Source organism: Bos javanicus, chromosome 11 (assembly GCF_032452875.1).
Source record: "Bos javanicus breed banteng chromosome 11, ARS-OSU_banteng_1.0, whole genome shotgun sequence".
NCBI classification, from domain to species: domain Eukaryota; kingdom Metazoa; phylum Chordata; class Mammalia; order Artiodactyla; family Bovidae; genus Bos; species Bos javanicus.
The window spans coordinates 105,670,713-105,683,108 of NC_083878.1; the positions used below are offsets into that span (position 1 = coordinate 105,670,713).

At 63.7% G+C, this 12,396-nt stretch overlaps 1 protein-coding gene across 4 annotated transcripts; it reads left to right on the forward strand.

The window, feature by feature from the left end:
• Positions 1 to 1,048: 1,048 nt before the first annotated feature.
• Positions 1,049 to 9,368, forward strand: PPP1R26 (protein phosphatase 1 regulatory subunit 26). 4 transcript variants are annotated; one of them, XM_061434168.1, is made up of 3 exons: positions 1,049 to 1,138; positions 3,061 to 3,181; positions 3,994 to 9,368. In XM_061434168.1, exon 3 carries the CDS (start codon positions 4,429 to 4,431, stop codon positions 7,948 to 7,950), a length of 3,522 nt encoding a protein of 1,173 aa, XP_061290152.1. In that variant the 5' UTR covers positions 1,049 to 1,138; positions 3,061 to 3,181; positions 3,994 to 4,428; the 3' UTR covers positions 7,951 to 9,368. The 4 variants fall into 4 exon arrangements, with proteins under 4 accessions (XP_061290152.1, XP_061290155.1, XP_061290154.1 ...); XM_061434171.1 differs by lacking the exon at positions 1,049 to 1,138 and adding an exon at positions 1,419 to 1,508; XM_061434170.1 differs by lacking the exon at positions 1,049 to 1,138 and adding an exon at positions 1,432 to 1,518.
• Positions 9,369 to 12,396: the final 3,028 nt, after the last annotated feature.

Consider the following 12,396-nt stretch of genomic DNA (forward strand, 5'->3'; position numbering starts at 1 on the left):
CCTCCCCCTCTCCAAACTGGCCAATGACAGTGTGTCTGAACAGGCTTCCTCCTGCAGGGACGCCCATGCAGCCAGGCCCGGGGTACCCCAGCCTCCACCCGGCCTCCCCAAGGCCAGCCGGCGCAGACTCAGGTGCTCAGAGACCCTGAGGGGCAGGTGGGCCCTGCCCTGCCCCACCCTCTGCTGCTCTGGCCCTGGGCTTCCACTGCACAGCAGGCCTGAACCCTGCCACCCAGCTTCCCTGCAGCAGGACTCTTGCCCCTGGGGGACTGCTTATCCATCCGCGGCCCCTGTTCCTTCTCCCGAACGTGGAAGTGAAGCAGGAAGCGCAGACACAGCGGCATTTGGCAAAGGCAGCTGGAGGCCTGGGCAGCTTTCCTAGAGAGAAGGCTGGACGCGCAGCCCAGAGCTCGGGGTACTGGTAGGGGCGCAGGGGGCGGGTGAGGGGACGCAGAGGGGCCAGTGGCTTCCCGGGGGCCAGACCGGAGCTCTGTGCAGATTCAAGGAACCCCCTCCGCCAGCCCGGAGGAGGAGAGGGGCACGGTGCTAGGCACACAGCGGCGCCGGGCCGGGCAGGAGTTTCCGGTTACGGCACTGACCACAGGAGCAGCAGCAGCCCCAAAGCAGCCCATCTGCGCGCCTGGCGGGGGCCCACACCCTCCCGGCCTGAACTTCGCACCCGGGACCGCGGAGGCAGGGCAGTTTCTGCCTACCCGGCCACCGACTCAGCGCCCATCAGTTGGGGGCCCCCGGGGAGAGGGGCTCCGCAGCGCCGGAGGGCCCCGCCTCTGGCCGGGAGCGGACGGGGGTCAGACCTCAAACCGACTACTCACTCCAAGCGCCCCGGCGCACTTCGGGGGCCGGCCGGAGACGGGAGGGGTGGGGCGTCTCCGGAGGCTCGGGCCGCCTCCAGGCGGGGCCGGCGAGGGGCGCGGGGCGCGGGCGCCGGGCGGGCGCGGGGGCGGCGCGCGGCTCCTGCGGCTCCTCCGCGGCGCGGCCGGCAGGTGGGCGCGCGCTCGCCGGGCGGGGGTCCGGCCGGGCCGCGCGCCTCCCCCGGAACTCGGCCGTGCCATTCCCATGATGCCCAGCCACCGGGCACGGCTTCCGGAGCGCGGCCGCCGCCGCCCCGCCGCCGCCGGTAGGTCCGGGGATGGGGCTCCGGGGCCGCCCCGCCCTGCGCGCGCCCCGCCCTCCCGCGCGCCCCCGGCGCCCGCTGCCCGCCCCTCGGTCCGGGACCCCGCCGCCTCCCCGGGACTGACGCGGGCGAGGGCTGGGGGCCGGCGCAGGGCCGAGTGGGCGGCGGGGGCCGGCCGGAGGGCGGGCGCGCAGGCCGCACCGCGGCGCCAGGCCGCCGGGGAAGGGGCCGCCGCGGGCGGCGTGGACTCGGCCAGGGCCGGCTAGTCACCCAACCGCGAGGCCGGGGGTCGCGGCCCCAGAGGCAGCTCCTGGCCCGGGCCCCCGTCAGCGCGCGCCCGCGTTCCTCGAAGCCGGCCGGGCGCGGGGCCCAGGTGAGGCCAGGTGAGGGCCGGCGGCGGGGGGGCCCCGCGCTCAGCCCTCCCGCAGAGATTGCGCCCCGCGTCCCGCCCCACGCAGCTTCCGGGAGGGTCCCCCCCGGCTTCCCGTCCAGCCCCTCGCCCCCAAACCACGGAGCCCAGAATATAAAGCCGGGGCGCAGCCCAACCCCTCCCTGCTGGAGGACCGGGTCGCTGCTCCGGGCGCAGGGATGCCTCCTGGCAGAGGCCGCGCTGTGAGTGAGCGCCCCCAGGCCGGGAGCTAAGGGCGGGCAGGGCCAGCCGAGGGTCTCGCCTTGCCTGCGGCCCGCCAGGCACAGACAGCGGCCATGCAGCTTTGCTTGGAGCCGTCCTTGCTGTGTTGTCAAGCCTCGCCTTCTGGCAAGCCCGGCCGAAATTCCAGCCCACGCCCACTTAAGGCCGGCAATCTGGAGAGGCCCTCCTGGGCTTTGTACCCTGACCCTCAGCTCCCTACCCTAGGGGACCAGCCAGGGGTGCACAGCATTGTGGGGAACCCAGAGCTGTGCTGGGCATCCGTGCAGGGAGCCAGGCTTGTCCAGGGATAAGCATTAGTGAGGTTCTGCCCTCCTGGAGACAGGAGGTGTACAGAGAGGCCTAGGGCCCCCCTGCACGGTTCAGACTCTGGCACCACGCGGCTTTGGGGCCCCCACAGTCACCCTCCAGACCTGGTTCTGGGGCTCTTGGGGTGCAGGCTGGCAGTCTGACAAAGTGGGAGCCCCCTGGCTTCAGCCCGGAGTCCCCCAAAGTACAGTTGAGGGGAGTCTTCCAGAATGATTCATCTTATGTAGACCATTGTTTTAAAGCCACAAGCCAAGTTGTCGCTGGAGACACCCTCTGAATTTTTAACCTCATTCTTGGGCTAGATAATCTTGACAGTTCAGAAAACCACTCCCTGGGAGTCCAAACTTGAGACAGCATTTAGAAGCAGTGACCACAGTCAAGGTGAGGAGTAGAGAGGAGCGTTTTTCCCTCCCACGCTCTCTGTTGCCTGGAGTAGAAGTCACTGCAGCCAGGTTCACTGGGATCCATCCCCAGGCTGCTTCTTCAGATGGCACTGCTGTTCAGCAAGTTAATATTCCTGATCTAGACTCTTGAGAAGGCCCATGGGAATGTCTTGTGTGCTGTGTTATTTCACCAGGGCAGCTTGAATAATGACCACAGTGAGGTGGGCACAGGCGGGTGGAAGAGCCCTCCCCCTCGGCGTTGCTGGCCCCCACTGTCCTTAGCAGGGGATCTCCTTGGAGGGTGGTGTTGCGGGAAAGACCACCTGCTGTCGTGGGGGCTCCATCTGAGGACTCTGAAGTGGCTTCTCACGTCCCCAGCTATGCATGTCCTGGTACATCAGACCAATGGCTCAGGGGAGTTGGAACGATTAATTGTTGTGGTTAACTGTATTTGGCCTCAGGGTAAGTTCTTCCAAAATTGAATTTCGAGCCCTTAAATTAATGCACTTTCTTTCCCCCCAAATATTTACCAGCTATAGTTTCAGCCTCTGAATTAAGTCTCTGATTCTCTTTAATCCTGACAGTCAAAAGTCTGTTTAAAAAGTGGGCCCAAGATGCTACAGAGTACACGTAGGGAGATGAAGACCCAGTCCTTGAACCGTTCTGCCAACATTACACTGAACCTGGACTTGAAGAGAATCACAGGTAATTGTAGCAAATCCTTTGACGTTGAAGTTTCACTTTTTGAGCGTAAATATCCATAGCAAAGGACTTCCTTCTGAATTGGTCACACCCTCTGGTTAATCGCTGGTCACACCTGTTTGGGCACGTCTGTGCCTAGGTGGCCGGGCCAGGCTTTCTTGGAAAGGGCTGTGGTATGTAAACACGGGATTCTATGCGTGTCAGGAAGGAAGCTCCTCCGGGAGAAGGATCTGCAGGGAAGCAAAGCAAACCCCCGGGCCGCTTCCGGCCACCCCCACCCCCAGGCTCCCAGGCAGCAATGGCCTTGCCCGGCACCATTTGGGGCTGGAACTCCATCTCCCTGCTTCCGGGAGCGCTGCCAAGCTCTCCTCTTGACTCTCGGTCGCTTTGCGTCCCAGTTTGTGGGGGGTCAGGAGAGGTCGGAGAGACGTGTTCGGAATTGACAGTTAATGGTGTATTTTGCGTCTTTCTGATCCGCTGTGTACAACCTGCGCTATGTCCCCTCCGTGGCAGTGGTCCCAGACCTCCCGTGTAAAGGCCTCTGGGAGCAAGTCCTCACTGTGTTCCCAAGGGCAGCCCAGCGCTTCTGCCGGCCCAGCCACGTTTGGACTGAGATGCAGAAAGCAGAGAAGCCACACACAGTGAGGAAGGGCACGTGACTGGGGCAGTGTCTGTGCTAATTACATGCAAATAGTCATACGGTCCCCTGAGATCATCCGGCAAATACACACTCAACCTTTTCCAATAAAAAGGCTTTTGTGTAAATAACTCTCCAAAGGTGTTAGGTGCTCACGTCATGTAACTTCTCTTTCCAGAAGCTGCTAGTTCGTGTCAAGAGCCAACCAACCCGTGATGTGCCGCTGAGCCTGACTCCCAGTAGTCGACAGTTCCACCCGCCCAGAGGCTTTGCACCTTCGTCCCGTCGCCCCCTCTTGACGACTTCGGAAGGTAAACCCCCCCTCTGCTCCTTCGCCGGAGAAGATGGACAGAGGGATGACGGAAGAAGGACACCCGTGTCAGCTTCCACGAGCTCGGCCCAGGGGACTTGGAAGCATTTTCTCATGAGTCTCCTCGGCCACCCGCCCTGTACAGCTGAGGAAGCTGAGGCCCGGGGGCCCACGGCTGGCCGGACATTCGCCAGGCCTCCGGCTCCCTTGTGACCTGACCCGGGGCACCCGCCCGGCGTGCCCCCTGCAGGATGTGAAGCGGGCAGAGAAGCAAAGCCCCGCCTCTGCGCACTGCCTGCTAGGATGTTTCTCATGAACGCACCTCCTGTGCTGGCCCTGCGGTCCGCGTGGGAGGCCTTCGGCCCGCCCGGGAGCTGTAGGTTTCCCCGATGCTTCTCGGAGCCCAGAGAGGGCGTCTCGAGAGTGGCGGCGAGCGCCCAGGTGCAGATGGCCATCAGCAGGCTTCAGGGTGACGGGGCAGCCCTGGGCATGAGCGGCGACCATGCCCGGCCGGGAAGCCAGAGGGCAGAGAGGGGCCGGGGCTCCCTGCCGACTGCCAGCCCCGCCTTTGCGGCCTATGGTCTTGCCACGGGTCTTGATCCCAAGCGGGAGGAGGAGGAGGCCTCCAACCTCGGGCCTCTGGTGCCGGATTCAGACAGCGACGACTCGGTGGACCGGGACATCGAGGAAGCCATCCAGGAGTACCTGAGGGCCAAGAGCGGGGCCGCCCCGCCGCCTGCAGCCGGGGACGCGGCCCGTCGGTGCAGACCAGAGCCAGCTCTGAGCGGCGCCCCAGCTGCCCCGTGTCCCCCAAACCCTGCAGCTGGCCCCAGCCCTGTCCAGGGCTCCGCCTCCCCGCTCAGCGTGAGCAGTGATGACTCCTTCGAACAGAGCATCCAGGCAGAGATCGAACAGTTCCTGAGCGAAAAGAGGCTGCACGAGACCCAGAAAGGTGACCTCCCTGCTGACAGAAAGGCAGACCCCGGTGACAGCTTGGCCAGAGCGACCTGCAGGCCTGGCAGAGAGCCACCACTGAAGGCACCACAGCAGGACCTGCCGGGCACCGGCAAGGAGTTCGTCTTCCGGAAGCTGCCCAGGTCAGCGAAGGCCAGCGCACTGCCCAGAGGCCTCAGGTGCAAGGTCACCGCCGAGCCGGCTGCTGCTGCCACTGCGGGGCCCCCTGCAGAGGCCGCACCCGGTAAAGGCAGGGTCCGCAGGGGCGCGGGCTCCGCACGGAAGGGCAGGCAGCCGAGGAGCGTGGCCCTGGTACACGAGGAGCCCGACTCGAGCAGCGACGACGGCATCGAGGAGGCCATCCGGCTGTACCAGCGGGAGCGGCGGAGGGAGCTCCGGGGCCACCAGGGGCCCCTGCCAACAGAGGAGAAGGGGCCCGTGGCCCCTGCTCACAGCCTGAGGGGCCCCTGGCCAGAGGCCCTCAGCAAAACCCCCAGCAAGAAGAAGCCAGCGGCCCCCAAGGCCACAGACCTCGGCCCGGGCGGCCCGGACTCTGAGCACCCGCCCAGGCCCCCCAGGGAAACCACAGCTCCCGTGCCTCCGGGGAGCGCGGCTGCTGAGAGCCTGGGCGTGGACGGGTCCCCATGCCGGGCAGACACGTCTGCCGAGCTGATGTGCGCCGAGGCCATCCTGGACATCTCCAAGACCATCCTGCCAGCCCCCGTGGATGGTGGGGAAAGGCCCCCACCCACCAGCCCGCTGCGCCAGGGCCCCGACGGCAACAGCAGCGCAGTGGACAGTGACGACAGCATCGAGCAGGAGATCCGCACGTTCCTGGCCCTGAAGGCGCAGTCGGGGGGCCCGCTGCCCCACACGGAGACCTGCGCCCGGCCCGCCCACAGCCCGCCACTGCCGCCCAGCCTCAGCGCCCCAGCCCCCGACACTCCAGACCCGTCCCCGGGCTGCAGGAGGCGGCGCAGCAGGATGCCCTGCATGCCCAGGCGGCCCAGAGACACGGCCGAGATGCAGGACGCCCAGGACGCCGAGCGCGGCCAGGGCCGGGTGCAGCCTGGCCAGGGGCGAGCCCCCGAGGCCCCCAGAAGGGAGAGCGAGAGCCGCGGGCCGCCTCTCCCCTTCAAGACGGGCGGACCGGGCGATGAGCTCGGGGCCCCGGACCCGCTGGGAGCCGCACCGCCAGGCCCCAGGCAGACGGCCGAGGGGAGGCGCGGGGATGTGCAGGCAAGCTCCGAGGAGAAGAGCAGCTCGCTAGACAGTGACGAGGACCTGGACACGGCCATCAAGGACCTGCTGCGCTCCAAGCGGCGGCTCCGGAAGCGGCACAGGGACCCCCGGGCCGGCTGCAAGAAGAGGGTCCGCTTCAGCACCACAGAGACGCAGTTCCTGGACAAACTAGGGGGCTTCCAGAAAGACTGGAGAGACCGAAGCCCCCACCTGCTGAAAAGCTGTCTCTCCAAGTCCAGAAGAGACAGCAGGGAGACCCCGGGGAGACCTCCGCACATCCCCAGCCAGGAAACATCAAGGGCAAAGGCGGATGGCTCAGGGCTGGAGGATGCGCCCTCGGGCCCCTCAGCCCCCTGGACCCGGGGCAGGGCCGCGCCCAGGGGACTGTTCTCCAGGGAGTCGGAAGCCCGCGAGCCTCCCGGTGCCGCCAGAAGCCCCAGCTCCCTGTCTGATGACAGCAGCTCCATAGACAGCGATGACAGCATTGAGCTGGAGATCAGGAAGTTTTTGGCCGAAAAGGCCAAGGAGTCCGTGAGCGGATCAGAAATTCCAGGAGGGGGCCCAGCCACCCTGGGAACGCCAACTGGGGCCAGGCCGGAGCTCCCGGGCCGGAAAGTACCGCCCCCCGGCCCAGCTGCCCAGCCAGGCATGTGCACGCGGAGCCAGAGGGTCAGGGGGGGCCTGCCGCCGGGGGCCGAGGGACCCCGGGGGCCGGGAAGAGCCCTTGCTCCGGGCGGGGGGAGCAGCCCGCACCCTGAGCAGCCCTGCCCCCCGGCCGCCCTGGCCCAGTGCGAGTTGGCGCCGCCCAGGAGCACCAGCGGGCCTACCCCAGCCAAAGGGTCGCTGGCTCCCAGGAGAAACATCTGTGCCCCTAGAGACCCGGGCCCCAGGGGGCCCGAGGGAGTCACAGGAGAGGGCACGTTCGGCCAGCTCCCAAGCCACGCAGAGGCTGGTGCCCGGGTAGAGGGCCGCAGCTCACTGGCACGGACCCCGGGCTCCCAGCGGGATGGGGTGCCCCGGGCCGGCCTCGCCTTGCCCTGGCCCGACCTCAGCCCCCAGAGCCGGCTGCAGAGCACCTGGGTACTGGGCCCGGAAGGCAGGGACGTGGCTGCGTGGAGAGGGGGCCTCAGCGGCCAGAGGGAAAAGGGGCCGGAGGGCCAGGCCCGGGGCTCACCCAGCCTCGCCACAGACTCCCGGAGGGGCCTGCCCTTCACCGGCTTCTCACCGCTGCTCTCCACGCAGCTGTTCCATTTCGGGAAGAGCATGCCCTGGGGCGCCAAGCAGGCCAGCCTTTTCAGCCCCGGCCTGGGCCTGCCACTGCAGGGTCCATCCTTCTCGGCCTTCCGGGAGGCCCAGGCCACCCGCAACCCGGTGTTTGGAAGCCCACGCCTGCTGGTGAAGGAAGGCGGCCGCTGGCCTTACAGGAAGCCCCGGGCAGGGCTCAGCCTGTCCGACAGGAGGGGGTCGGGGCCGGAAGAGAGTGTCCTGGACCTGCGGTTCGGGCGCAGGGGGCTGGACAGAGACGACGAGGAGCCGGAGGCCTTGGGCAGCGACGCCAGCGAGCTCAGCGACACGTCAGTGGAGGAGGGCGGCGGGCCCACGGCCCAGGGCCCGGTGCTGCAGCTGTGAGCTCGGCGTGCGCGCGCCCCGCGGCCACACTCCTGACGGAACGGGGGCCCTGGAGGTCCCTGTGCAGCCTGTACATTTGTACACTAACGTGAAACCGTGTTTTTATTTAACAGATGTGTCCTGGTAAATATGATTTTTGTAGCCTTTTTGTAAATTATTTAAAGTGCTGTAGAAACTATTTTTGGTGAACGCCGCGGTTGGATCCTGCAGGGCGTTCCTCGCAGCGGTTTTCCGTGGTCTCCGCACAAGTCTTGGATCAGCGGACGTTCGGTTCTGTGCGTCCCCGCACTCGGGGCTGACCGCTGGTGGGCACGGCCTGCTGCGACCACAATGCCAGCCTCAGGAAGGCAGCAGCCGGAGCCCTGCCCGAGATTCACCAGACACCCCAGCAGTCCCTGTCAGGGCGCTGCTGGGCAGCACTTCTCACATGAAAGAGCCCCTGCCTCCCCCACGGAGGCCCGATGGGGTCCTCAAGCAGAAAAGCGTTTCAAAGCACAAAGGCTGGCGAGCAAACCAGCCACCCGGGGCGCACACGGAGACCCCCAGTGAGACCGCCAGCCGGCCGTTCACACCTGGAGCCTCTGTTGTTCAGTGTCCAGGCCTCCTCAGTTCTGACACGAGTCCACCAGCTCAGTAAACCACTTTTTACACGGAAGCTGCCGTTCTTCACGTTTAATCACAGCTCCGGCCGGTCTCAGCCAGCCCATGTGTTTCCAGTGTCCTCACCCTCGTCAGTGCCCATGGAGCGGCTGGTTCCTGGAGTCCTGAGGACTGAGCCCCATGCCTGCCGGGGGCTGGGCGGGTTGTGGGTGGGCTCCATTGGCGGGCTGGCGCGCCCGTCCTCCCCGTGTTCTCCGTGTGTCTGCCTGGCGGGCCGCGCACAGCTGGGTCGAGCCTGGTGCCCTGTGCCTTCTGCTTCACAGCTGCCGCGGGGCCCACAGCCGAGCATGGACGTTCACACACCATTGTCCAGCGAACTTTCACCGGCCGCCCCGAGTGTCACGGCTCGTCGGTGCAGCTGCGGTGGGCCTGGGGCGAGGTTTAAGTTGCAGCTGAAGTTGGTCGTTATTCTAACGTGCAAGTGAATTTTCACAGGCCGTGCCCCCGCCCTGGGTCTTAGCGGGAATACCCACCGGGGACGTGTGTGGCACCTACAGTGTCTGGGGTCAGACGCTGTGATGAGCAGCCCTGTGGATCCCGTGACCCCCTGGTGCCCGTGTGGTGTGCATCTGATGTTTCCATTGGCAAATATTCATTCACTGAAGTGCTTCCCAGGAAATCAACTCATTAATCCATGCTTTAAATTGTATTTAATTTTGAAGGAGTGCTTTTAACACTTGACAACAAAAATCAGCTTGTTTTGTATATATGAACTGGGTTTTTTTAATGCTAATAAATCAAGCGCTGCTCACACCTCAGCTGATGTGGTCTGTCCTCTGCAGAGTGGCCTTTGCAGGATGTGGACGTGAGAACCCAGCGTCCAGGACCTGCCGGGCTTCCACCCTTGCCATCGAGGACTGAGCCGTGGGCACCTCTCTGCTCCTGGCCCCATCGCCGCCCCCCAGGCCCTTCCCACCTTCCTCTGCCCCCGCCTCCCCCTCCCTGTTCTGGCTGCTTCCTGGGCAGTGCAGGCCAGGCCTGGTTTTGACAAACTGGACGTAGCCGTGATAGCGTGGGCCCACCCCTGGATTGCCCACAAGCCAGGCTGCATAAAAGCTCTTGTTTTCCCACCTTTCCCCCCTCTCCACTGACATGGTCAACTCTGGCGCACCCTGGGGCCAAGGTGGGCGGTCCCCTGCAGCCTGTCTGCAAAGGGGGCTGGAGTGGCACTTGCCTGGTGGAACCCAGCTGCCAGTGCAGGGGACACAGGTTTGAGTCCACATGCCTAGAGCCTGTGCCTCCCATCAAGAGAAACCACAGAAACGGGAGGCCCACGCGGGCCCAGCACAGCCAAAACTAGTCGATTTCTTTCAAGAGGGGAGCTGCAGTGGCGGCGGGAGCACGTCTGAGGAGGGACGGCTTCATCTGCAGCCCCAGTCCAGCTCCCCCGTGGTCCCAGCCCCACCACGCGTCCGCAGGTCACAGCGCTCCGGGCAGCCAGTGCACCCCTACCCGTAGGAAGAGGCTGGGAGGGCGTGTGGCCAGAGCAAGCCGAAAGTACTGCGACCTGCAGAGGAGGGCTTCCCTGGTGGCCCAGTGGTCACGAATCTGCCTGCCAGTGCGGGGGACACAGGTCCACTCCCTGGCGGGATCCCACCTGTCACGGAGCAACTTAGCCCGGATTCCACAGCTACTGAGCCTGAGCTCTGGAGCCCGGGAACCGCAACGACTGAAGCCCAAGCGCCCTAGAGCCGATGCTCAGCAACAGAAGCCACACACGGCAAGGAGAGGGCGGCCCCCGCGCCCTGCAACTGGAGAAAAGCCTGCACAGCAACCAAGACCGGGCACAGCCAGAAAGAAATGATTTTTTAAAAAGGGGTGGGGACCTACAGGGAAGTCCGACCCAAAGGGCCCCTCTCGCTTCCCAGTGAAGGGAGGTCGCTGCATGCTGGGGCCACAGGTTCCCTCCCCTTAACGCAAAGAAGGGGGAGAGACCCGGTTTTGGAGGTGTCTGCTGCTCCGGGCTTCTGCAGGAACCACCCCATGTCAGAAGCCCTAACAGCAGGAATGGGGTGGAAGGAGGGGAGAGCCCTGGGGGTGAGCGTCTGATGTTCACCACCCACGTGTCCACACAGAGGACGGGGTCTTCCTCGAGAGAAGTCGCTCCTGACTTTGTCGCTCAGAATCCGAGTTGTCGGCAGGTTTACCCAGGTGCTGAGTTTAGTTTTTCTTTTTAATTCCTGTTGCTATTTCGGCTCTGCTGGGTCTCCCTTGCTGCACACCAGCTTCTCTGGTGGCGGCGAGCGGGGTCTCCCCTTGGTCACAGAGCTCAGGATCCTCGCTCCAGCGGCCTCTCCTGCCGTGGAGCCGGGCTCCAGGCGTGCCGGCTCAGCCACTGCAGCTCCGGGCTTAGATGCTCCGTGGAGCATGGGATCCTCCTGAACCAGGGGCCCAGCCCTTGTGCCCTGCACTGGCAGGCAGATTCTTAACCACGAGACCGCCAGGGACGCCGCAGATACTCAGTTTAAATACCAGCACTTTATCTGCTCATGTAAAAAGCACTGCCACCTTGACCCCACCCCTTCCTCAAAATTAATGTTAGGGCCGGTGTAGACGGGGAGAAACAGCAACCAAGCCCACCCTCGCTGTCTGCAGACCACCTCCAGGGCAGCACCAGGCAAGGCTGCCAGGGAGGGAAACACATTATTTCTATTTTGAATCTTTGAGATCTCTGGTATTTTGTGTGCTGGACAGAGGGATTTGTCTTCCCAACATCAACATATTTTACTATGTACTGGAAACCATTTATTCTAATTAACTGTAAATAAAAGGTGAAACATCACTGAAGAAAAACAGGGAAACAAATGAAAACAGACTTCTAGAGTAAGAAGTTCCTAGTTTTAGGCCGACTCAGCAGCTAAATTAAGCGATGAGCAAAGTGCTGTGAAACTGTCAACGTTTCATTTAAGAGTGGAGCAGAGAGGCCCGATACAGCATCTCGTGACTGGAGACAGGGTTCCTCTATGGCCGTGCAGTTAATGTAATGATCAGTGGAAACTGGTGTTTGTTATCCTAAGTGTTTCGATCGCCTTTCCCGTAACTGCTCTGATTGGATTTAAGATTTTGAAAGATCTCAGCACCACAGTCAGAAGAGTGATGGGTGTGATTTTCTTCCCATTTTTCAACCAGCCATTCCATATGCTGTTACCCTGGGCAGAAGGCACGGTCTTGTGCCGAAAGATTTGCCTGTCGATCCAAACTCTTTTCCCTTCCCCCAGCACATAAAGACTGCAGTATGGTCTGTGGTCACAGAGTCAGACACGACTGAGTGACTAAAAGGATAAATTTCATGATCATCACTGGAGTTCCTGCATGACTCGTGCAAACACTAGGAAGTCAGGGCGGGTCTATGGGGTCCGACGCTGATGACCTCGTCCCTCCCAGGACCCTCCCCCCTCCACCACCAAGGCGGGGGCCCAGGGCCTGCGACAGGGCAGCCCCTCGGGGCCCTAATTCCCCATCCACAGAGGGAGGTGGATGCAGGCACGAGCGTCGATGAGGCGAGGCCGTCAAAGCCCTTTGAAGACCGTGAGACAGCACACGGGTGGGGGACGCGTGGCCAACGGCGTCTGCAGGGGCCCGGCCCCAGGAGGGCATGGGGACTGGTAGCCTGCGCCAGAGGCGGTGGGTGACTTCTCAGGAAGACGGGTATGTGTGTGATACAGAAGGTATTTCTGTCGTCCACCTTTCCAGACATTTATTCAACGTACAAGAGTCTAACTTCCCATTAACTCATTAGCAACTGGTACAGGAATACTGGTGAGCGGCTGCGAGGATTAATGAAAG